This window comes from Onychostoma macrolepis, chromosome 06 (genome assembly GCF_012432095.1).
Source record: "Onychostoma macrolepis isolate SWU-2019 chromosome 06, ASM1243209v1, whole genome shotgun sequence".
In the NCBI taxonomy this organism is placed as follows: Eukaryota; Metazoa; Chordata; class Actinopteri; order Cypriniformes; family Cyprinidae; genus Onychostoma; species Onychostoma macrolepis.
The window spans coordinates 24,023,458-24,047,079 of record NC_081160.1 but is presented as its reverse complement, the minus strand read 5'-3'; the positions used below and the strand labels follow the sequence as shown (position 1 = coordinate 24,047,079).

The following is a 23,622-nucleotide window of genomic DNA, read 5'->3' as shown; positions in this document are numbered from 1 at the left end:
TCTTAGGTCAGTTATGCATTTCTTTGCGTTGCCTAAACTGATCTCAAGAGCATTTTCTTAGCTGATCCAAAGTATGTGCTAAAAGTTAATTTATTAATTTATTTTAATTTATAATTTATCCAAAAACCAAGCTTTTACCTATTCCTTAAACTTTTCTGTTCCAGTGCAAAATTCAAGAGTGCCAAAGTATGATAATGCTGCCCCCTAATGGAATGAATGGATAGGCTTAATATTATTACTGCTGTTCTATGCTGCTATACCATAAATAAATATTTAAGTAGCCTATGTGATGATTGAATGTAAAACAAGCTGAATTTGTTTATTTCTAATAAATAAAATAAATAATAACACGTAAATATTCTGTTTTACAGAAGGCTACCTACAGTTATATTTATATTCCGATAGGTGGAGTTGAACTACAGTTTAATTCGATCTTATTTTCTTTCATATGGATTTGAACTTTTAAGTGGACACAATGCCAATGTATAGTTTGTAAAGAGCGGAATAGATTAATTCAACAGGAGTTCTCAGGAGAATTCGAAAATCTTTTACAGCATTGTTTTATCTAGTTAAGAGGGTGCTTGGTTAAACTATTCTGAGGTTACTTATTATTGGCTGTAACATTTGTAGACGTGTGTCATAGTCTCGAACTCTCTTTTCTACGTACCTTTCTCAGAGCATCAGTGTCTCATTTAATGGCGAGCACAAACTGACAACTACCTTCTTTATTCTTGGATTTCATCCTCTGGATTATTTTTCTCAGAGCAATATTAGTAAATATAAAGAGGACAGCATGACCACAAAGGAGAAGAAGGTAGAATGTCTATGTCCTTTTGCTGGTGTTCTTTTTAGTCAGATTTTTGTTTTTGAATTAAATAAATAAGTTGTGAGTTTCACTGTTAAGTCATATATAACTGCTACTAATAATGACGACTGAATAAAATATTATTTAAAAAACACATTTAAAATTAATTTGTGGAGCACATCAAGAGACTCAAAATCCTTTTATTGGTTCATACATAACATCATATGTTGACACTTAGAAATGAAATGTTTAATAGTAGTTTAATAATTTAATTGTTTTGTTGTGAAGTTGATTTGTTTGTTTTGTTGCCTAGGAGTGCATTAAATGACTGTTAACATTATAGTTGATTTGTCTAATCAGGGTCATACATCCACTTTGGTATTAATGGTGACCTCTACAGCTATTGGGGGAACTCTACAATACGGATATAACCTGGCCATAATGAATGCACCGACTGTTGTAAGTGTTTCATTGGCTTTGTGTTTGTGAAAGAGTACACATTTTTACATTTATGTCATAGTCTGTTAGTTGTCTCTGTGTCTGTTACTGATCAGTTTTCTGTTCTTTGTTCCTTCCTGCAGTTCATTCAAAACTTTGTCAATGAGACATTTCTGGAGCGATGGGGAATACAGTTGGGGGTTTATGAGGTCACACTGATATGGACTTTCATCATTTCCATTTTCTCCCTGGGCGGCTTTATTGGGGCCCTGATAGCAGGGCCAATGTCAGTACGTTTCGGGAGGTATGGTTAATCTTGTTGTTATACAGTATAATTTACATGTTAAAGTTCATGTTCCATGCAAATTGTTTTATTTAGATTTATTTAGATTTGATTATTTAAATGTAAAAAAATGAGTAAACTTTAAATAAGTAATACATCTTTAAAGTAAGCTCTCTTATGTTCTTGCTTCCAAGGAAGAAGACTATGTTGCTGAACAATGTCTTTCTCTTTTCAAGTTCATTGTTTGCATTGTTAAGCCGAACAGCAAAGTCATTTGAGATGATTATCATCTCCAGATTTTTGGTTGGCATAAATGCAGGTACTGTGTGTATATTTTACCTGCAAATGCAGTTTCAGTAATGGACCATTTATATTTTGCCATTGAGATTGCTAGTTTCTTCCTGCTATTATTATAAACCATCTTCTCTGTTTCTTTTCAGGCATCAGTATGAATGTACAGCCCATGTATTTTGGTGAGAGTGCACCGAAGCACTTACGAGGGGCTGTGTCCCTGTCCTCAGCTGTCTTCACTTCTTTCGGCCTGGTGTTGGGACAGGTGGTCAGTCTGAAGTATGTTATATATTTGATGCATCTCTTACGACGCTGATGAGAGCAATTACCATTTCCTTATGTAATGTAAAGAATTTTTTTTTTATTTATTAGGTGCATTGAAAATACGTAACATGCCAATGTTATTTTTTTCCCAAATTAAATAGACAAGCATGACTGAAATGTCTGATTTTAAAATGCCTGTATTTTTTTCAGAGAGTTGTTAGGTAGTGAGCCATGTTGGCAGTACTTATTGGCTAGTAATGCTATCCCAGGCTTCATCCAACTCCTCACCTTGCCATGGTTTCCAGAAAGTCCCCGCTACCTCCTCATTGACTGTGGAGACAAAGAGGCCTGCGTACAGGGTATGAGAGCTTGAGTTTTAAGTATTTGTGCAGTTACACTGTATATTCCTATATTCTTTGCAATACAGAGTATGATAGCCTCACTGAAGTCTACACTCTTGAAAAGTAAAGGTTCTTTTTTGGCATCTATGTTTCTGTGAAGAACTTTTAACATCCATGGAACCTTTCAAATGCACAAAAGGTTCTTTATAGTGGAAAACAGTTCTTTAGATTACAAACCAGCTCATAACCAGTTTATAACCACCTCAGGACCAGTTTAATCAAACCAAACCAGCTGCCATGCTTCAAAACATACCTAACCAGCATATGCTGTTTTTTCAATAGGGTTCTCACTGAAAAGTTCTTTGGGGAACCTTTATTTTTAAGTGTGTACAGATAAAACAATATAATATGTACTTTAATAACACTTTTAAAGGGATAATTCAAATTCTTTGCCAGAATGTCAAAGCTGTTTTTGGCCATACAATGAAAGTAAACCATTCACTTCAATTGGATAGAAAAAAAAATAGTACAAAACGATAGATATCTCCTATTGTTTTTCACAAAGCATGTAATTCTCACGCATGATTATAGACATTAATCATGTTTGTTCCGCAGCACTGCAGCGTCTGCGAGGCTGTGAGGTGCAGAGAGAAGAGCTGGATGAGATTCTGCAGGAACAGAATGAAACAAAGGGAGAACGTGCCAAACAGCCGTGGGAGCTCTTCACTGACCGCAGCGTCCGCTGGCAGCTTATCACTGTGGCGGTCCTGAGCAGTGCCATGCAACTGTGCGGTAATGACTCGGTGAGACCCTGCCTCTGTCCAATTCTGTGTCATTATATCTTTGGCTCTTAGTTGGAAACTCAAGTGTAACTGGATCACCGGTGCATTGCTTCATAAATTGAATGTTAACCAAAAAAACACACCCAGCCAATCATGAGAATAAATGCTTATGTTGCAGGCTTTATGTTAATATTTGAAGGAGTCTTCATGATTCTAGGGGATAAAAATGCATGCAAACAGACAGAAAGCACTTATCAGAAGTTAAAATAGATTCATGTCTTAATTAATCAGGTTTCTTTGATAAATATAAAGTTCAAAAAATGTACATTACACTGTTTCCACAAAACTATTAAGCAGCACAACTGTTTTCAAAACACCAAATCAACATAGAATGATTTCTGAAGGATCATGCGACACTGAAGACTGGAGCAATGGCTGCTTAAAATTCAGCTTTGCCATCGCATGAATGAATTACATTTTATAATATATTTTAAATATATTAAAGTTAAAAAAAAAAAAAAGTTATTTTAAATTGTAATAAATTTTACTATGTTATTATTTTACTGTACCAAATAAATGTAGCCTTGGTAAGCATAAGAGACTTCTTTTAAAAACATTAAAAGATCTTACTGACCACAAACATGAATAGTAATGTATATCATTTTTATCTTTAAAAATGCTGATTTTAATATTATATATTCACTTCTAATATTGTGATAAAAGAAACATTTATTTAGTAAATTCTCTTCAGTTGTTCAACATTTGTAGTTAATTGTTACCTGTTAAAAACCTTAGAAAAACATATTCGATTATTTCCTGTAAATTAAATGAACTAAAACAGCAAATGACTAATTGACTTGCCTTGCATAAAGCTTTGGTAAATCTCTCCTGTACATAACACTTTTTACATAACTCAAAATGCTTCAGAAGGATTTCAAGTGTTAGTGCTGGTGTGTGTGTGTGTGTGTGTGTGTGTGTGTGTGTGTGTGTGTGTGAAATTCAAAAGATTAAGGACCATTTTTTTCAATCCTCAGATTTACTTCTATGCTTCATATGTGTTCCAAGAAGCGGGTATATCTGCAGGACAGATCCAATATGTGACCATTGGCACCGGGATGTGTGAATTCACCGCTTGCATTCTATGTGTGAGTCTTCCATTCATCTGTTATCAATTATGTAACTGTCCCAGAACTATACCAGCAATCCTTTGACCCACTTGCATAGTTTGAGTGATCTAATTCACCCTGAATACTAGGCTGATCAGTCAGGACTGGACAAATCTTTTGCCAAGACATAATCTGTTTGGAGGACCTAGATTACCATTTTAATAGTGTAACTGATTACTGAATAATTTCTGTGTAGAATGACATGGCCATACATGATTTTAAATCTTTGTGTGCAGAACCTGTTGATAGAAAGGTTGGGTAGAAGGCTGATGTTGATGGGCGGCTATGTTCTCATGTCAGGATGGGCTATAGTCTTCACTGTTGCTCTTTCACTTGAGGTGTGTATTATTCAGTGTTGCATTACCCCTCTTTCCCTTTACCAGCACACACTCCGTCACGTGGAATGTTACGTACAAGCTAATGTCTAACTCCAAAGTGATAATGTCCAACTTTAACTTTATTGTCATCTAGAGTGTTCAACTTTGTTTAACTATGTCTTTTACCTCTGGTTTTACCTTTCACCCAATAGAATATGGTTACCTGGATGCCTTATCTGAGCATGACCTGCATCTTCACCTACATTCTCAGCTTTGGCATGGGACCAGGTGAACTACAACACCCTGACATACAGTGCATAGTATATACCCTGTTGAAAAAAACAGCATATGCTGGTTAGGTGTGTTTTTAAAGGGGTCATATGACGTTGCTAAAAAGAACATTATTTTGTGTATTTGGTGTAATGCGATGTGTTTATGTGGTTTAAGGTTCAAAAAACACATTATTTTCCACATAATGTACATTATTGTTGCACCTCTATGCTCAGCCTTTCTGAAACACGCCGATTCTTACAAAGCTCATCGTTCTGAGAAGCGAGGTGTACTCTGATTGGCCAGCTATCCAGTGCATTGTGATTGGCCGAATACCTCATAACGGAAATGTTATGCCCCTTACCGTATTGTGATGCCGTGTCCTGGCGCGACGAGACAAAAACAATAAAACCCATTATAAACGAGGCATTTATTGCATCCAGTGGGGACATAATTACTGATTATAATGACTTATACTGTCTTTTTACACGTCACATTGCATCGCACTGCGTAAACATTACCATGTCTGCATTTGTGATCAGAGAAACGACAAACAACAAGCGCTACTCTACACAGCTCAAAACTCGCATTTGAATAGTCAGTGGCAAATTCTTTAAATATGAAAACATACTTACAGGCTGTGAGTCAGAAGCACCAGACTGTCCTTGCAAAGTTGGAATTACCCCACTTTATAGAAACTTTGTACACAGCTGGCATTGTAGGCTACTCTCCCAGGTTCAGGAAATAGTCCTCCGTAAAATGCGCTGCACACACTCTAATATTTGGGTTGAACTGTTCTGGAACAGTGTTGTAAATACAACTTAACCACTGATTTCTAGTTGTGCCCTATTTTGGAAACGCAAACAATGTACGTTTGCTTTCACAACGAAACACAGCGTCTCCAGGACATGGTGCCGGTGGCAGCAACAATACTACAGCAAGAACAAAAATCACACCATCTTTCTTTGCTTAAACATTTGGGCAGTGTTATGCAAATATTCCCACACAGTGATGTAGACATGTGGGGGCGTGTTTAAATGAGCCGTTTTAGGAGGGCGTGGGCAAGTCTGAACTTTTATAAAGAATATCTCTTTGGGTTTGAGACTTTAGTCTTTGCAACTTCAGGGATCTTATCTATGCATGAACAGCTTGTAAGACTCCAAAGACAAAGGAAAACTTGACATCGCATCATATGACCCCTTTAAGCATAGGTGCTGGTTTGAGCTGGTTTAAGCTGGTCCTTAGCTGGTCATGAGCTGGTTTAAGCTGGTCCTTAGCAACTAGCTCCTGCTCAGGACCAGCTTAGGACCAGCACATGACCATCTTAAACCAGCTAAAGACCAGCTTAAACCAGCTCAAACCAGCAGCCATGCTTCAAAACATACCTAACCAGCATATGCTGGTTTTTTCAACAGGATAATGTAACCAATTCTATAGTATTCCAATTCCTTTTCTTCATACGGTAGCTGGGGTGACTGGAATCCTCCCAACAGAGATTTTTAACCAGACATCACGTCCTGCCGCCTACATGACCGCAGGCTCTCTAATGTGGCTGAACCTTTTCATTATCGGGATGATCTTCCCTTTCCTTGTGGTGAGAACTTGGGAAAAAAGTCATAATATCTGACATATTTGAGAAAATACCCATTAAGAATAGGATTTCCTTTTCTTCTGAATGTCCTCTGTGTTTGTTTTTGCAGAGCGGTTTAGGACAGTATTGCTTTGTGCCATTTGGGACTGTGTGCCTCTTGACTGCTTTATATATTCAGATGATTCTACCTGAAACCAAGGGAAAGACCCTATCAATGATCACTAAAGAGTTTTCCAGACTCAACTACCGTGGACAGGTGAAGATGGATATAGAAGGAAAACAAGCTCAATATCAACTAGGGGAAATCTTTCACTCCACTGCCTTATAGAGTGTTAAATATTCTAACCAACTAAATTAATATTTTTAGAAAATATCTTTAAAATGATGCCTTAACAGTTCTTCACCCTGCAGTAAGTTTACATGTTTGTACGTGCATTACTTGCTGATTAAATATTGTATTCTTCATCATATGACTGGCATGCTTTGCTTACTTGATTTATCCATTTAGTCATGCATTACCTTCTCACATTATTTAAGAATAAGATATTCCTAACCATAGACTTAACTGCTTGGAAATTAAATGAAAAGAAGTTTTCTGTAGCTCCCTTTACCATGATTCCCATCAGGTAAGAAAAAGAAAATCTTTTTGTAGTTTTGTTAACACACTTGATACAGGAGATGGTTTAAGATAACACTTAGGTACGTTGACTTTGAGGGTGTGCAGTTATAACAATTCTGCTGAATGTTTTTCCATAAGGTCAGTGTGACTCAGCAACACTCTTACGGCGGCGAACCCCTGAAGCTATTCTATGGCAACAGAGAGCTTTAGTTCATAGTAAACACATGATTCTGGCTGGTGTTTAGAACAGATTTAACAAGACTATTCTGCTAAATCTGTTGCTTATTTCTGCGAGATTATCTGCACAAATGGACAACAGTACCTAAAGTTCTGCCAACTTTGAAAGGACATAGCATTCTGTTTTAGGTCACCAATTACCTAGCCGACTCATTTAATGGTTTAATTAGTTTTTTACTGGACTGGGCTGTTAAAAAGCTATGGACCTTGATGTGTTATTCTCATACATCAAAGTTATTAATACTGAAGTTGTCCATTTTGTTAAAAAAAAATACTAACACAACTGTTTGGTTTTTTGCTATTGTGAAATGGGTTAGCTATTAAAATTAGGGTGAAGTCAAGTTGGTAAATTGTTAAGTGCAAATAAATATATTCTTAATATATTCTAAATACACTATCAATGTATTTATTTATTAATTTTTTTTTAAATGGCTTCTTAAATACCCATTTTTAACCTACATGCTTTTTCATGTAAAATGGGACACATAATCAAATTATAAAATTATTATTTGTGCCACTGATTGTGAATTCATATATAGTATATTCATCATAGCATAAATAATTAAAACACTTAACCTGAAGCACAAATTTAAGGAAATTAAACACTTCAACAGAAGTACATACATTTAAAGTATTAAAACACTTCAACAGAAGTGCAAACATGTAAATAATTTAAACACTTCAGCAGAAGTGCAGTGTACTATGTGGTACACAATAACAGTGTTTCATCTAGGCTATAATGTGCCTGCTTTTGTGTGTGCACATGTTTTAATCCAACTGTGTAAGTGTCTTAACACACTTCCATATTTCTGTGCATGCAGTATGTGTGCGTGTGAATAGGTGTGTTTGTGGCTTCAGGCTCTCTAGCGCTTTTAAAAAGGGCTGCAGCCAGGTTGTTTTATGCTCTCAGCATGGGTTCTTTTTTCAAACGTAACCAGTAGCCTGCTTTGTTTTTGGTTTTAGAAACCCATTTAATTCCATAAGCCTTTGCACATTCAAAAGCTTTAATTTATTAGGACGGCCTATTTTATCTATCATGTTAAGGTAAATTACGACAGTAGAAAAACTTTTTTTTTTGTTTTTTGTTTTTTTAAAGTAAACAAAGAAACTTGCACATTATTGCATAAAATTGCATCATAACAGATGTAACACAAATCTCTATTGTGGACTGAAATATTACTGTCTATATTCGAATTTAACTCTAAACAACTTGATAAACTATGTTTAGGTGACTATTTTTCTACTGTGTCAAAATCATGCCAACAGATGGCGTCAATGAGCTAAAGAATTGGTTTAGAAATCCAAACGAACGGAAATAAACGTTCTGCTGAGTCTGAAATATAACAAACTGAAAAGAAAAGAAAAAGTAGCCTACAGGTTACACTGGATCTAACCAAAGTACTTTTGTGTTGGTTATTGTTTTGGGTTGATTAAAGTACTCTTGCTCATTTTCATTTAAGGTAATATTTACCTTAGTGCTCAGATGAACATCCACCAAGTTCTTTGGACTTCGGTGTGCGGGGCAGAGGGCGAGAAGTTACAATTCTGTTTCAGGTGTTCCTTTTGTTTTCTACTTAAGTATTCATTTAAATGGTTTATTTATTCATCTACTGCACTTCAACCCTGATCTGTTGTCCTTTCAAGATAAATATACAACATTTCAAATCACACTAAGTGTGACTTTCTGCATTTCCTATGCATATTTTTTTTTTTTCAATTTCTGCTGCCAGGCTTATAATACAAATGGAAACACAAAAAAGGAGTGCTGTACTGCATTATACAAAATTGCACATAAATAAAATGAGAATATTATGTGTAGTTAGTTTATTTCAGAGACATATGGCCTTACATGCTGCCTCGGGTTGGAATTGTTTATTGAAAAAAATATGCATAAATGGATGTTGTTCATTAATGAAGCAGAAACTGACAGTCACTGATGCCTTAACCTTGGATCTGTGCTTCAAAATTGTATTCATTCCAAAAAAAAAAAATGGATTAACTCTTTATTGGAATTGGTGTCAAAATAAGCTGTTGAGCAAATAATTTTGTGCCTCTTGTAATTGTTACTGGGCCATTAATTGAGTATCTTTGTGATTTTGACTTTCAATCAGACAAGGAGCAGGAAACAGATTTTGGAATCCTCAACAAGGCATGCAAAGATTCATGCTTGCATGTGAAGGTATGCACAATATTAGCAATAATGAAAAGCATAATTTTGGTTTCCTGTTATATTTTGGCCTTCTTACCAAATAATCCTCATTTAATAACCTCATGCATATATATATAATGTATAGGCCTATGTTATGATTAGATCAGTTTCACCAGTCAAGTACGAAATAATGAAAAACTACATAATTGTTTTCACAGCAGGTTGCAAGAGTCACACTGTTTTTACATAAAATAACCTTGAATAATATGCACAATTATGTGTTCTGAGGTGCTCATCACAAGAAAGAAAATTCTCAAATACAATTTTATTTTATACCCATCTCTGTACCAAATAGACAGAGACACAAAAAACAGTGTACAAAAACAAACATCAATAGAAAAGTATGCTTATATCCAAATGTCCAAAAATTGATCAACGTTGTGACATAAATTGCAGAGAAACAACATTTTGTCAGAAAACAAAAAAGGTAGAATACCAAACGTACAAATGTACACCTTTCTATGTGCATGTCTTTATACAAAAGTGTCAATGCAACTCTGTTTGTATATGGTTTTTATAAGATAGGTCCTTTAAATGACAGATTTTTCCTACCCATCGCTGTTCACAATCAGTACTGGGAAGGCACTTTGCAACATACAAATATACAAATAGATAAGCAAGAAAACAAACAAACAAACATTTCCAGTGATGTAATAAGCCAGAACACCATACAAGACAAATAACAACAATAAAAAAAGTGAAGAATTCCCTACAGCTTAAAATTTGTAAATAAATAAGGGCTGCAAATATTCAGATCACACTTACTGGGCAGACAATGATTGTTACTATTAGAATTGTAAAACTGCAATCAATTAACAGATGTTATGATCTGATATTAGCAATGATTAGTCAAATAAGTAAGCTGAAGCAAAAAACCTGCAGGTTTTCCACAGCTCAGATGAGCCCGCGTCAGATTTTACGGCTCCACAAACAATTCAAAGAAGTACATAAGGTAATAACATAAAGGTGTGTACATTATGTCATTCGTGGCTTCAATCATGAGTGACCGCTTGCAAGACCTCGGGCAACATTGTACAAACTGCCATTCCAAATATGTTCGTGGTACACTATACTAATAACCTGCAGGGTAAAATAAAAGGAAACATAACCAGCATTAACACTGCATTTAGAGTAAGAGGAACAGGGTAACACCAAACACACACTCAAATACTTGCATAATAATAAAGACACAACAAAATGATGGATTTGTCAGAAAACAACTTAAAACAATTCTGTTAAAACTTACTCTCCAAAAAAAACAAAAACAAAAAAAACAACGAAGAACGAAAAGAAAGATCCATTCATTCAACAAGGCCAAGGAAAATATCTATATACAAGGACCCCGTTTACATAAACTCATATAATTGGCCATACATATATACATATTTGTTTTATATATATATATATATGAATGTTACACGTCATGTATAGTGACAAGACTTTAAATTAAGCAGGAATGTACTGAACCACTTAGAAAAACTCTGATATATTAAAAAAAGATTAAAAAGCCCTCTGTTTATATTACATTCTAGAGATAAAGGACATTGGAGAGACCGCAGCATACAAACGTGTACTCATACATACATGTCATCACTCTCGTGCTGTCCTTCTGTCGGCTGCATGATTCAAGAAAATAGCACGTCGCAACAAAACTCAATATATACCTTTGCGTAAAGGAGACTTGGACACCGGTATCAATAAGTTAATAAAATATATTCTTTGCTTCTTGCAATATCTTACAGTGAAACCTGAAATTGGTCCCTGTTGGACATTAAAAACCGACACGCTTTTTATGACCCAAAACAATCTGTCTCAGAACTACCAATGATAAACAAAGCAACACCACAAAAATGACTGAGTTAACAGCTATTATTTAGCCTGAAGTTTTAAAGGATTTAAAATCATTTAAATATTCGTTAAAGTAACTCATACAGAAAAAGACTAAAACATTTATGTTTTATAACTAGGTGTTGTAGGTTAATGGTCATTGGACAACAACAGCTGCGCAAATTACACAGTCTCAGTGTTTTCTGATTGTGAAAACTTTTGTTTAGACTGTTAAAATTGTAATGCTTGCTAATGTTATGCTTTTTCAGTGAGGTAAGTCTGGGCAAAAATAACCTAGAGGTACATTCTGAAAGTTTGGGGCATTAGTTTGTCTTTTAAAGCAAACATCATCCTCAATCCACAATCTGGAAGCTGAGAGATACACGTGAAACACATACATGTCAAAAGCAATGAATTTTTTTTGTTTGTTTTTTTTGTTTTTTTAGGATAGACCAATGAAATTGAGGATTTGTTGAAGGAGGAATAAACAGATTGGCTGCTTCACACAAAGATGGAATCAAAATGGCATCCATGATGGCAAAGTTAAAACATTAACAAACATTAGAATAGTAAGAAAAGCCAAAAACAAAACAAAAAGTAGTCTACATATGGCATCAAGGAGTATGAGACAACAGACTAAACTCGCAGTTATGAAAAGTTTGGTTGTCCAATAAGGTTATAAGAAATGTCTGCATCTCAAAGGGGTCATTTCTCCCCTAAACCCATTCCACTGCTGCCCATCTCAGAGTCCACTAGTGAGGAAGCAAAGGCTGACTGGACGATCTGAAAGCCAAAGGATTCAAGAAGTGACATATTCTGTTGGGGGGAAAAGGGTGAGCTGAGATCACCGAGACCAGACCCGGCCGCAGCACGTTTCTTATGAACCCGATGATGGTGCTTGTTGAGGTAAGACTTTGTGCGGAAGGTCTGGCCGCAGTCGCCGCAGGCAAACTTCTTTTCTTGGTCTGTTTTTTGGATGTTTTTGGACCCACCCGGCGAGGTCACTGCGTCCTCAGGTTGGCCGTTAAAGATGAAAGATGTCACCTCCATTTCTTCTCCCTCTACTTTCTGTTCAGCCTTGAGGTCCGTTCCGTTGGAAAGGTCACCGAAAACTGCATCCGATCCATCAGAGTCCTGATGGGGGCATTTCCCAGCATTCTCCTGCCCGTCTGAGGTAAACACAGAGTGGGGAAGGGGATATCAGGGAAGGAGGGGGACAGAGAGATATACAGGAAAAGAGAAGGAGCCTCACATTAAGCAACATATCTAAAAATGAAAATGTTTCCTTCATACCTGAACCCTCATGACCACAGCAACTACTTGTGTAAACCTGTTTCAGCATAAAAACAGCTTGGCCCTCACTGATCATTATATTGTGGCTCGTCTAATTTTTGTGCCGTTTTGTGTACAACATTATACGGAAAATTAATACTTCTGATTGTTCAGTCCACTAAATTGCTCTAGGCTCTATAGCAGTGGCACTTAATCTTAGTTTGGGAGCAAAAAGGACATTTTTATAATTTAGTCACCCTCCAGTTGTTCCAAATCTGTATGAATTTCTTTCTAGTCTGGAAGACAAAAGAAGATATTTTGAAAAACTAACAACCAAACAATGCTGGAGCCCATTGATTTAAACTGTACGGGCAAGAAAATCTCTCAAAATATCTTCTTGTATGTTCCACAAAAGAAAGGTAGTCAAATAATTTTGAAACAACATAAAGGGGAGTAAATGACGACAGAATTTTCATTTTTCTGTAAACTATCTCTTTAAAAATTTCAGAAAGTAGATACTTTCCCTAACACCAATCAACAACCATGAAAAACTGAATTCTCTACTCTGCTCTGAATGATTGGTGCTCACTTTTTTCCACATGCATGTTAATGAAATTTAGCCTGAACTAGCTAACCTAAGTAGTTCTCCTAGCAACTAACAACAGCACGACAGAGCATGAGACCAAAGCTAATTCCTGATTGGCTGAGAAGCACTATATTTGGGGGGAAAAATGAGACCTTGTGCTACAAAACTCTCATTAAAGAGTCACATATTCACTCTATGAACACCATGTTGAGTACCAAGGATCTAGAGTTAGTCTCTCTAACTCTATTCCACTATTTTGTACTCAAAAATAATAATTTAAACTCTAGTGGATTACAGGGCATTTTACAGGATACAGTCCAGTTCTTCCAAAGCATAAATTGTGAAAGACAAGAGGTCAGAAGAGCGTGCTGCTAAAGCAAACTAATGAAAATCAAGCAGCACTGAGAACCACCAGACAAAAGCATGAGCAAAATACTGACAAGACAATTATTAGCTAAGAACTGAAATCAGACCAATATTTTACTTAAAAGTCTTGTAAATGTTAATGGTGCTTAGCAGATATTTGCACCAGACTTATCAGTTACAGCATCCAGACATCCTCAGTTCTTTGGCTCACCACATTGCCACCCTCCAAACAGCCCGTACTGACCTGTAAGAGGTCCATGAAGTGGAAACCCTGGTGCTCCAGAAGAGCGGCACTCCCAGAAATAGGGAGTTGGACCTGGCTTGCCCAGGAGCAGCTCGGGCTGCAGGCCCAGGGCCGGAGGGACGGGCTGGGGTAGAACTGGCCCAGTTAGCCCCCGAAAAGACCCCTCTGTCTCGGGAAAGGTAACCACGAGCCGGCGACTGGTGCAAAGGTCTACACGCCAGTAACCACCCCAAGAGGTAAGGGATATGGGTAGAGGAAAAGACAGAGGCCAAGGGGGACAATTCGCAGTCAATACAGTCAGATGACCTCTAGCTTCACATCAGTTCAGAAATTATGAACATTGTTTGTTCAAAGCTAAAATGACAAAAATAAGTTTTAAATGAATGAATCTTTTTCTTTCATTACATGCCAAGCCAGCAGCTCAAAGATACTGTTGGAGTGATACTGTAATGACAATTCTGTACTGATGTAAAGTTAATGGCAGCTTTCTGATGTATTTCTGTTACTTTTTGCACATTAACTGCCAAAACCCTAAAGCTTGCATTACGAGATCAAATATAAATTCACTTCCTCTCAATTATAGTGAATCCACATAGTGGTTAACATTAATAACCTACCGGAAACAAGAAAAAAAGATAGAATTTTCATCATTCTTGGCATCTCCATTACTAAGGGGTCATGGAAAGATTCTAGAATACTTTTAGTTATTTATAAAAAAAATGCTGTCTCCATACTGTTTGCCATCATGTTCAGTAAGGAGATTCCCAATCACAAGCTGCTGGATTTTATGGCAATAATTGTTTGAAAAAGGTCCATTAAATCCACAGAAATAATGCACAGTGTGTATATGTGCACTTATGTGGACATGCATGAATGAAGGATCAAAAACGCTTTCATTGTGCCAGCACTTGATGGAGATGATAAGTAAGCGACACAGAATGGGACACATGGCCATGCTAAATTGGTCAGCAGCAATGTAAGTGACTAGCAGACAAAGCTGATTGATAGGGCTGCAACTATTATTTAACTCATGTCTTAAATCAACTGTATCTCTAAGTGCACCTTATATAAATAAAGACTAATAAAGAAACTTAAAGCAATAGTTCCACAAAAAATGAAAATTTGCTGAAAATGTACTCACCCTCAGGCCATCTGAGATGTAGATGAGTTTGTTTATTCATCAGAACATATCTTGAAAAACCTGCTCAATGGATCTTCTGCAGCGAATGGGTGCCATCAGAATTAGAGTCCAAACAGCTGATAAAAACATCACAATAATCCACAAGTAATCCAGAGTAAGCATTATTACGGACTTGTATTTTGGCCAGAAGCAACGCTTTGAAGTTAAAATACCTTATTGGTGGATTTGTTTTATTACAAACAGTTTTTTTAACTTCACAAGATGTCAACTGATGGACTGGAGTCCTGTGGATTACTTGTGAATTATTGAGATTCTTTTATCAGCTGTTTGGACTCGCATTCTGACGGCACCCATTCACTGCAAAGGATCCACTGGTGAGAGATTTCTCTAGATCTGTTCCAATGAAGAAACAAACTCATCTACATCTTGGCCGGAGGGTAAGAATATTTTCAGCAAACATTCATTTTGGGGTGAATTATACCTTTAAAAGTAAATCTTTTTAGTCTCCTTTTAGTATTTTGCCAACAAGTCAAATAATGAAGAAGCTTGCCTTGAATATTTTGAATAACATACTTTGAATTTACATCTGGCAGCCGTCCATTAAGTCTGCAAAACTACAAGGACTATCTACATATTCAAGTGATACAAAGGTTATTAAAATTGCGCATTTAGATATCCATTTTACAAAACTCTACCAGCTGAGCTGAAGGAACTCATCCTTAACATTCCTCTTAATTCCTTCATTCCTGTTACTTTCAGTAACAAACGTCCTTTCTCATCCACTGAGAGAAAACTCCTAAAAGATGATGTAATTGCCAAATTCTGAACAAATGATTCCCTGCACATTATGCTGCAATAAATGATAAATGCGCAGCGCTACAATCTGTATTTGCGGTGAGTTTATATGCAAGCAGATGCAGCATCTGATAAGCAGCAGTGAAAAAGACAGCAAGTGAGCGAGCAACAATTTGACGCTGTGGGGAGAGGCTTGCTTGCCTTCCACTGCACACTGGCGTCCTGAGTGGTAGGGGGCGCCGTTGTGCGTCTGTGGTCTGTTGGAGCGTGGTTCAGGGAACTGATGTGCTGCAGAGGAAGGGAGCATGGACGAGCTGTGGTGCGTTTTTACGTGCACCTTTAAGTAGGATGCAGTAGAAAAACCTGAGACCATCGGAAGAACAAGTAGGAAAAACAAATAAAAACAATAAAACAAAAAAACAGAACAACACTCAGTCTTATTATTCAGACGATTACTCTATGGCTTTCAAAAATATAAAGCATAAGCCACAAACCTTTTCAGTAGTACTATTTAAAACTTCAGCCCTTTCCCCTTAGACAGTTTTTTGCATTTATAAGCCAATCGCTTTCTGTGAGCCTAAACTAACTTACTAAAGATGGTGTCAGTGGCAATGAAAACGTGGATCATTAGCTGGGTATTTTGTAAGCACAAGTTCTGCTCTGTTTATAAGCAACGCCTTGATAAAATTAATTATTTTCAATGCGTTTTTGACCAGTACCTTTGTTGCATATTCCACAGTAGTTATGAGGTCCTTCACTGTGTTTTTTCAAGTGGTCGGTCATGTAGGCAGCCCGGAGGAATTTCCCACACACTTGACATGGTATCTTATCTTCATGGCATGCCAGGTGCGACCTCAGGCGATCTCGTGTTGCGAAAGATGCGTTGCAAATCTGAGACATTTCAAGATATGGTTTATAAGCATTTTCCGAGAGATCATTTTTGGGAGTGTTATCAAAACAGAATGTTGATTTAATGGAAGCGTTCACTCAAATATTTAAATTCCACTCTTGTACATATAATCAATGTGAATGAAGACCTGAGCTGTCAAGACCTAGAACAACAACAACAAAAAAAAGCATCATTAAAGGATCATCTCATCGGAGATGAAACCTGTTTGATATGACACATATTAGAACATGTGTTACATATTACAAATCTTTTGAAGCCAAATTATATTATAGCTTTGAGTGAAGAACCATCAAAAATGTCACTATGAAAATCAAAATGTCACTTTTCTTAATGGAATATTGCAGTGTTTATTATAAATGATATATCTGTGCACTTTTTTAAAGCATGCTCTCTTGTAATATTCAAATTAACTCAGTCAATATTCAATCCAGTCCCACCCTCCATTTGTCCTTGTTCAAGAAGTTGCTTTACTCATATACATGTTACAGTACAGTAGAAAAGATGATTGCAAGTTCTATTTCATGCCAACTTAATGTCATTATTTACTGATAGAAGCATATTAGAAATGCAAATTCGGCAAAACACAAAGCTCCAAAAGCATCAAAAAATATATTTAAAAAAAACTTTTGCATGGTGTGTTACGTTACAGCTATCTGTGGAATATTCTGATAAAGAACAACTTGATTCAGCACTACTGGAATGCAATCAACGAATCGCAGAAATAAAAAAGGAGATTATCGCCACAACTCACTTCTCGTGGGGCTCGAAAACCTTCACAGTATGATGACAACAGGTACTCATCTGCTCAGTCGTCGTCTTCACTTGATTGTGACTCAGACTCCAGCTATCTGTCCCAGGCTCAACGATTTTTTAGAAGGTGGGCGACAATTCAACATCTCTCGTCAAAGAAAAAAGCAGGAGGAGTAAAAAGAGCTCCCGCAAGATCTCAATATGTGACACGAAGAACGATACAGAAGTGATTAATGCCATCAATTTATCGAGTAAAGTGATCTCTAATGACTGTTTAACTGTCCTCAATAAAGGACTTTCGTTTTCACCAATTGCACACTGCAATGAATTTGACACTTACATTGATTTGCAAAAATTGGACTGGTTTTAGAGGTAAATCCACTTTTGTTCCTTTCAAAAATAGAAATGCCTCTTTGGATACTTATTGTAAGCTTGTAGAAAGTGATGTTGTATCTATATTAAAATCTAAAAGACAATACAAACTTGCACATAACTTGAAGGCACAACTGTCGGAATTGGAATCACTTAAAAAAAGATTTGTCTATAGTGATTCAAAGTGCTGATAAGGGTGGAGCAATGGTGATTTTAGATCGAAAAGACTACGAATTTGAAATTCACAGACAAATTTCAGTTTTTTATAAAAAATTTAGTACGAATCCTTTGGGTCATTTTAAGACATCTGTATACAATACTTTACAACTCTTTGTAGATTCAGGTCAGTTGACCAAAGATGAATCTGAATATATGCGTGTTGAATATCCGACTACACCGGTACTATACACGCTGCCTAAAATTCACAAACCGTATAGGGTCTATGGGAGACCCATAGTGGCAGCAATTGGGTCACTTACAGAAAACATTTCTACTTTTGTTGACTTTCATTTACAACCTTTAGTCATGTCTTTACCGTCTTATATTAAAGACACAATGGATTTTATTGAACTTATGAATAATGTGAAATTACCTGATCATCCTGTTTTTCTAGTTACCATGGATGCTGAATCGCTTTACACTAATGTTCCATTTCAGGGACGGCTAGAGGCAATTGAATTTTTTCTCGATCAACGTCCTTGTCAGGTACCAAGTACTGCATGTCTGAGTGACCTGGCAAAATTGGTGCTTTCACATAATTATTTTTGTTTGGTTCAGATTATTATTTGCAGATTTCAGGGGTTGGCATGGGTTCCAAGATGGCCCCAAGCTTTGCATCCTTATTTTGTAGGATGTTTGAACATCAGTTTGTGTTAAACCCTGAGGCAAAAGATTTTTTTGAGACACATTGTTCTATGGAAACGATATATTGATTATGTTTTTTTAATATGGAGTGGTACTGAATCTGAGCTACTGGAGTTTCATAGTTTGGTAAACAATAAGTGTAGTGCGTTGAAATTTACGATTGAATTTCTCAAGAGAAAATGAATTTTTTTTGGATGTGCTTGTTCTTCGCACTGAATTGGGCATTGAAACTACTTTGTATTGCAAACCAACCATCTTGTATGGACAATCTTATCATCCTGTGTCATTAAAGCGCTCATTACCAGTTTCACAATTTAGTCGTATTCGCCGTATTTGCAGCAGTGATGTAGATTTTCAACAGCAATCACAAATCTTAGCTGAGAGATCCAGAAAATGATCATATCGAGAAGAGTGGATCCAGTCTGCAGTGAGTTGTTTTAAAGATGTCGCAACAAGAGAATTTCGTTAAAAAACAAAAAGAAATTTGACCGTTGGATTAATTGTTACATTCAATATTCGCCTATTTCGAAGGACATTAATAATATTTTATTGAAACATTGGCATATTGTAGAGAGTGATCCCAGTCTCAAGAAAAGTTTTGATAAACCACCTCATTTAGTGTATAAGAAAACACCTAATCTTCGAAATATCTCAGTCAGATCTGATTTGAAACCTACTCCTCATTTCTTGAACAAAATACCATATGGGAATTACAGATGTGGTAATTGTCAACAGTGCAATTTGACATAAGACGTTGATCTTTACACATCCTCACACAGCGAAAACCTTTAAAATTCGGGCCACCATTTCGTGTAAGATGGCTAATGTTATTTACATGTTGCGTTGCCCTTGTGGCTTATGTTATGTTGGTAAGACTAGTAGACCTTTGAAAATTCGTATTTCTGAACATCGGTGTGCAATTAGACATTGTGATCCGAAAAGTCCAGTAGCTCAGCATTTTGCAAATTGGAGACACTCCGTTTCCACTCTTCAGTACATCGGAATAGAGGTAGTCAAGTGTCCACGGTGCGGGGGTGATATTAATAAATTACTTTTACAACGTGAGGCCTTTTGGATTTTTACATTAGATACGTTGTGTATTGAGAATTGCATTTTGCATAGCTTTATATGTTCTGTTTTTCTTTTCCTTTTCTCCTTGATTGATGTGCTATTCTTTTGGTTTATTTGTTGGGGGTATTATTATTATGGTAATATGGTGTTAGGTCATGTGACCTTTGATATGCCACTCTTTATACCTTCAGGTAATCAGTGTTATTCATTTGTCTGATGAAGAACCTGCGTGCTTGAAACATAACACACTATGCGAATGTTTTTTTTAAATACATTTTTTGATACTTTTGGAGCTTTGGTGTTGCCGACTTTGCATTTCTAATATGCTTCTACTTGTTTTTTAGTCGAGCACCCATTTGAGATCGATGTGTGTGCTATTGCTTGCCCTTTGTCATTATTTACTGATAATAATTTCATGCAGCAAACTGCTAACCACTGTGACCACCAATGTTTTTACATGCACAGACTAAAGCAACAATTACATTTTTTGAAGGCCATGTAGTTGCTTTAGTCTGACTAAAATCCCACTGTAGCTTAATAATAAGTACAAGTTAAACGAACCTGGTCAATCTGGTTTGTGAATTAATCATTTGCTGCATCCAAATTATATTATCCTCTAAGAGTATATCTTCTTTTTGTTAAGAAACAGTATATACTTTTGAGTGTGTAGCAGAAGTGTAGACTTGGATTTGGGAAGACTTGGGACATACTACCATGTCATAATAGTGTCTTGTAATATACTATGATTTGGGACACACTCCTTCTAAATCGGAATACTATTTAGGATGGCAAGTATGCAAATATGGTATGCATTCCGAGGTAACTAGGAAGTACACAAGCTTCAGTCTGGATCCAACCCTTACGAAGATCTGAGATGACTGAACACCTGAGAAGAGATGATGCCAACCCCCCCAGAGGACCTCAGAAGACTGATTACCACTTGGTTAACTGCTAGTTAGTCAAACTAGTTCTTCAGACACGGTCTTCACATAGAGGTTATTTCTGTTTCTTCTCACACCAATCTACCATATGGCTTCATAAGTTGTATGGACCACGTTTATTGTACTTTATGGTGTTTTTTTTTTTTTTGTCAATTTGGAGTATGACAGCCCCAATCCTCAGTCAGTTATATGGAAAAGAGTGGCTGGATTATGATTCAGAAATTCACATCTGAAAGAAAGCCATACAGAATTGAAACATGAGAATGGGCATACATTAAACTTTAGTATTTCTCACCTGACACTTGTGAGGTCTCTCTGTGGTGTGAACCTGTTTAATATGTCCATTCAGATGGTCTGGCCTACAAAAACATAACACAAATCATGTATGATGACACAAATACAAAACGAATGCAGTGTATGTATAGAGGCATTTATAAACGACTGCGCTCACCTGGAGAAACCTTTCCCGCAGCTTTGACAGACATACGGTTTACCCACCGAGCCGTCGTGAGACCGCACATGGTAAGACATCCTGTCCTTGCGTTTGAAGCGCAGCCCGCACACCGGACACGCGTACGGTTTCTCGCCCGAATGAGACAGTTTGTGCCGGTTGAGGTGGTAGACGTCTCGGAAGACCTTCCCGCACAGATCACAGGCGACGTGTCGTCTCGTCCTCTCGCGTTTACGGTTGTCCGCGGGCAGTCCGTTTTCCTGAAACCGCGCCTGGGGATGAGAGATCATCGTCGGGCCGTCCACAGCGACCAGCTCCGCTCCGGTGCTAACGCCGCCGGTGAACGTCCCGTGCTGCGTCTCGTGGTTTCTCAACTGGACGTCGTCGGGAAACATCTTACCACAAACCCCGCACGAGAAAATCCCCTCGTTTTCGTTTTGAGCAGTGCTGTTGTTGTAACTGATCGGCTCTGTTGTGGGCTCTTTTTTGGGTCTCCCTCTGCCTCGCTTGGAGCCGTCGCTATTGAGGTGGCTGCTGGGAAACTCCAGCGGGGAAACCGCTAAGCGATCGGCCGCTAGTGCTCCGGAAGCTGCCGGCTGAGAGCTGTTACTCGGCTGCGTCGGATCGGCACTGTCGCTGTCGTTGTTGTCGGTAAACACTGCGCCGTTGGACACGCTCCCGTTTGACATGTCCACGGGCAGGGGGCATGACAGCTGCTCCGCGGCCCTGAACAGGCTGTGCTCGCCTCCTCGGGAAGGAGGCACGAGGATCTGCACGTTGGATTGTTTGATGACCTCCTGACAGATCTCGATGACAGATCGCATGAGCAGAAACTTCGCCGCGGTCATAAGCTCCGGGAAGCACTCCAGACGCACCACGATCTTAGAGGTGTACGCGAAGTCCAGGATGTCTCGGAAAACTTTGGGGCTGATCGTGTGCATCTCCAGCTCCTTGCCCTGGCCGTCGTCTTCCGCCTGACAGCTGAACACCGACTCAAAATACTCGCTGCACGCCGCCAGCACCGCCTTGTGCGCGGGGAAGCTCTCCTCTCCGACGCGCAAGATAACATCACAAAACCTGCCTCCATCTTTTCTCTGGCTGTTGAGGTTGTGTAGCATCTCGGCGCTGTGTTTGCTCACCTGGTACGTGTAGGAGGAATTCCACGGCTGTTCTGTCCTCTCCATGCCGCCTTCATTCAACAACCGAGCCTAACGCATACGACAGAAGAGGTAGACAAACGCAAACGAACGGCAAACACCCAATAAACAGAAGCACTCAGCAGCGACCACCACTCCTCGCCTTTTTAGCATCTAACATGTTAGCAGGGGGAAAAATGGCAGCCCCCCAGCTTCCTGTGAACTTTGACCTTTGCTTAAAGGGAGGGGGTGTCGTTCGCGTTTAATATTTTCTGTTTTAACAGTTTAATACATTACTTCGGTCCAAAGATAAAGCGCAGATACTAGGCACACACCGAAATTTAAGTTTCGCGTCCGTCTTCCTGGTTCGCAGCGTTATGAATTCACATCCTTGTTTTCCAGTGAGCCCCCTCCCCCAAATGTACGCCAGACACCCAATACATGACAGCAGACCGTCTCTTTCTCTCTTTTAGACATTATAACCACTTTGAAAATATACGGTAAACGTGAACGAAATTAAAGTGAAGTGTCAAAACTCTTGAACTGCCACTGTAGCCTAGACAGTCAGCTGCTCTCCTTAACTGGTACTGTACATTTCAAGCACAAAGACACAAACAATAGAGAAAGGTAATTGTAGACTGTACACTGGCTTGCAGTGTCTGGCTGCTGCATTGCTTGTAGTTTTGGCAATCAGATGTACATATACTTTAGGGAAACTTTTTTTTTTTTTTTTTAAATCATACACAAATTGCATAAAACACTGGTTTCACACCACAATATTTAGTTATTTTTTTAAGCTTAATGTCTTTCTTGGGTGGTTGTTTTTGTCTTGAGATAAAATTAAAACATGCTCTGCCTTCATATTTATTTCGTGTTGTACTTATGTAGTTTGTCTGCTTTTGAGTTCCAGTCCATGCATTATCCAGCGTCCTCAGGTTTGTGAAAAGCCTCAGATATTGTGCAGAAAAGAAAAATAACACCTGGCCAAGCGGCCATGAGATTGGTTACAGCAGTACAGCTTGGACATGCATGGATAACACTAGAACAGACTCCAATTTATGTACCGAGGGCACCTGATATTTGCTAATAAATTATGCAATGTGCCACAGCAGTTTTGGCATTTTGAAAATATACTTGGCAAGCATGGAGTATGATGACTGTCCAGTTTCACTGGAATATGGAAGAACTGGGGCATTAAGAGCAAAGAACACCACAATACACATACAGCCACTCAAATCAGAAGATTTCTTCATCAATCAACCCTCTGAAGAGTTTGCTTTTTT

At 37.8% G+C, this 23,622-nt stretch overlaps 2 protein-coding genes across 4 annotated transcripts; one reads left to right on the top strand and one right to left on the bottom strand.

Annotated features, from left to right (window-relative positions):
• The first annotated feature begins 620 nt into the window (after positions 1–620).
• Positions 621–7,018, top strand: slc2a11a (solute carrier family 2 member 11a). Its single transcript, XM_058777868.1, has 12 exons — positions 621–814; positions 1,166–1,264; positions 1,387–1,547; positions 1,721–1,845; positions 1,967–2,096; positions 2,292–2,440; positions 3,038–3,225; positions 4,239–4,349; positions 4,607–4,708; positions 4,900–4,975; positions 6,424–6,551; positions 6,658–7,018. Exons 1-12 carry the CDS (start codon positions 794–796, stop codon positions 6,874–6,876), a joined length of 1,509 nt encoding a protein of 502 aa, XP_058633851.1. The 5' UTR covers positions 621–793; the 3' UTR covers positions 6,877–7,018.
• A 2,845-nt stretch (positions 7,019–9,863) lies between these two features.
• On the bottom strand, positions 9,864–23,294 carry patz1 (POZ/BTB and AT hook containing zinc finger 1). Of its 3 annotated transcripts, XM_058778120.1 has the most exons (6): positions 21,204–23,294; positions 21,048–21,111; positions 16,564–16,735; positions 16,046–16,207; positions 13,909–14,118; positions 9,864–12,609 (listed from the first exon to the last, which is right to left on the bottom strand). In XM_058778120.1, exons 1-6 carry the CDS (start codon positions 22,385–22,387, stop codon positions 12,146–12,148), a joined length of 2,256 nt encoding a protein of 751 aa, XP_058634103.1. In that variant the 5' UTR covers positions 22,388–23,294; the 3' UTR covers positions 9,864–12,145. The 3 variants fall into 3 exon arrangements, with proteins under 3 accessions (XP_058634103.1, XP_058634104.1, XP_058634105.1); XM_058778121.1 differs by lacking the exon at positions 13,909–14,118; XM_058778122.1 differs by lacking the exons at positions 13,909–14,118; positions 16,046–16,207.
• Between the last annotated feature and the right edge of the window lie 328 nt (positions 23,295–23,622).

Coding starts and splice junctions, on each gene's coding strand:
- slc2a11a (XM_058777868.1), top strand. CDS start 794: ATGACCACAAAGGAGAAGAAG. Junction 815..1,165: donor TGACCACAAAGGAGAAGAAG/GTAGAATGTCTA, acceptor TTGTCTAATCAG/GGTCATACATCCACTTTGGT. Junction 1,846..1,966: donor TTTGGTTGGCATAAATGCAG/GTACTGTGTGTA, acceptor GTTTCTTTTCAG/GCATCAGTATGAATGTACAG.
- patz1 (XM_058778120.1), bottom strand. CDS start 22,387: ATGGAGAGGACAGAACAGCCGTGGAATTCCTCCTACACGTACCAGGTG. Junction 16,736..21,047: donor AGAGACCTCACAAGTGTCAG/GTGAGAAATACT, acceptor GAAATGTCTCAG/ATTTGCAACGCATCTTTCGC. Junction 16,208..16,563: donor CTGTGGAATATGCAACAAAG/GTACTGGTCAAA, acceptor CGATGGTCTCAG/GTTTTTCTACTGCATCCTAC.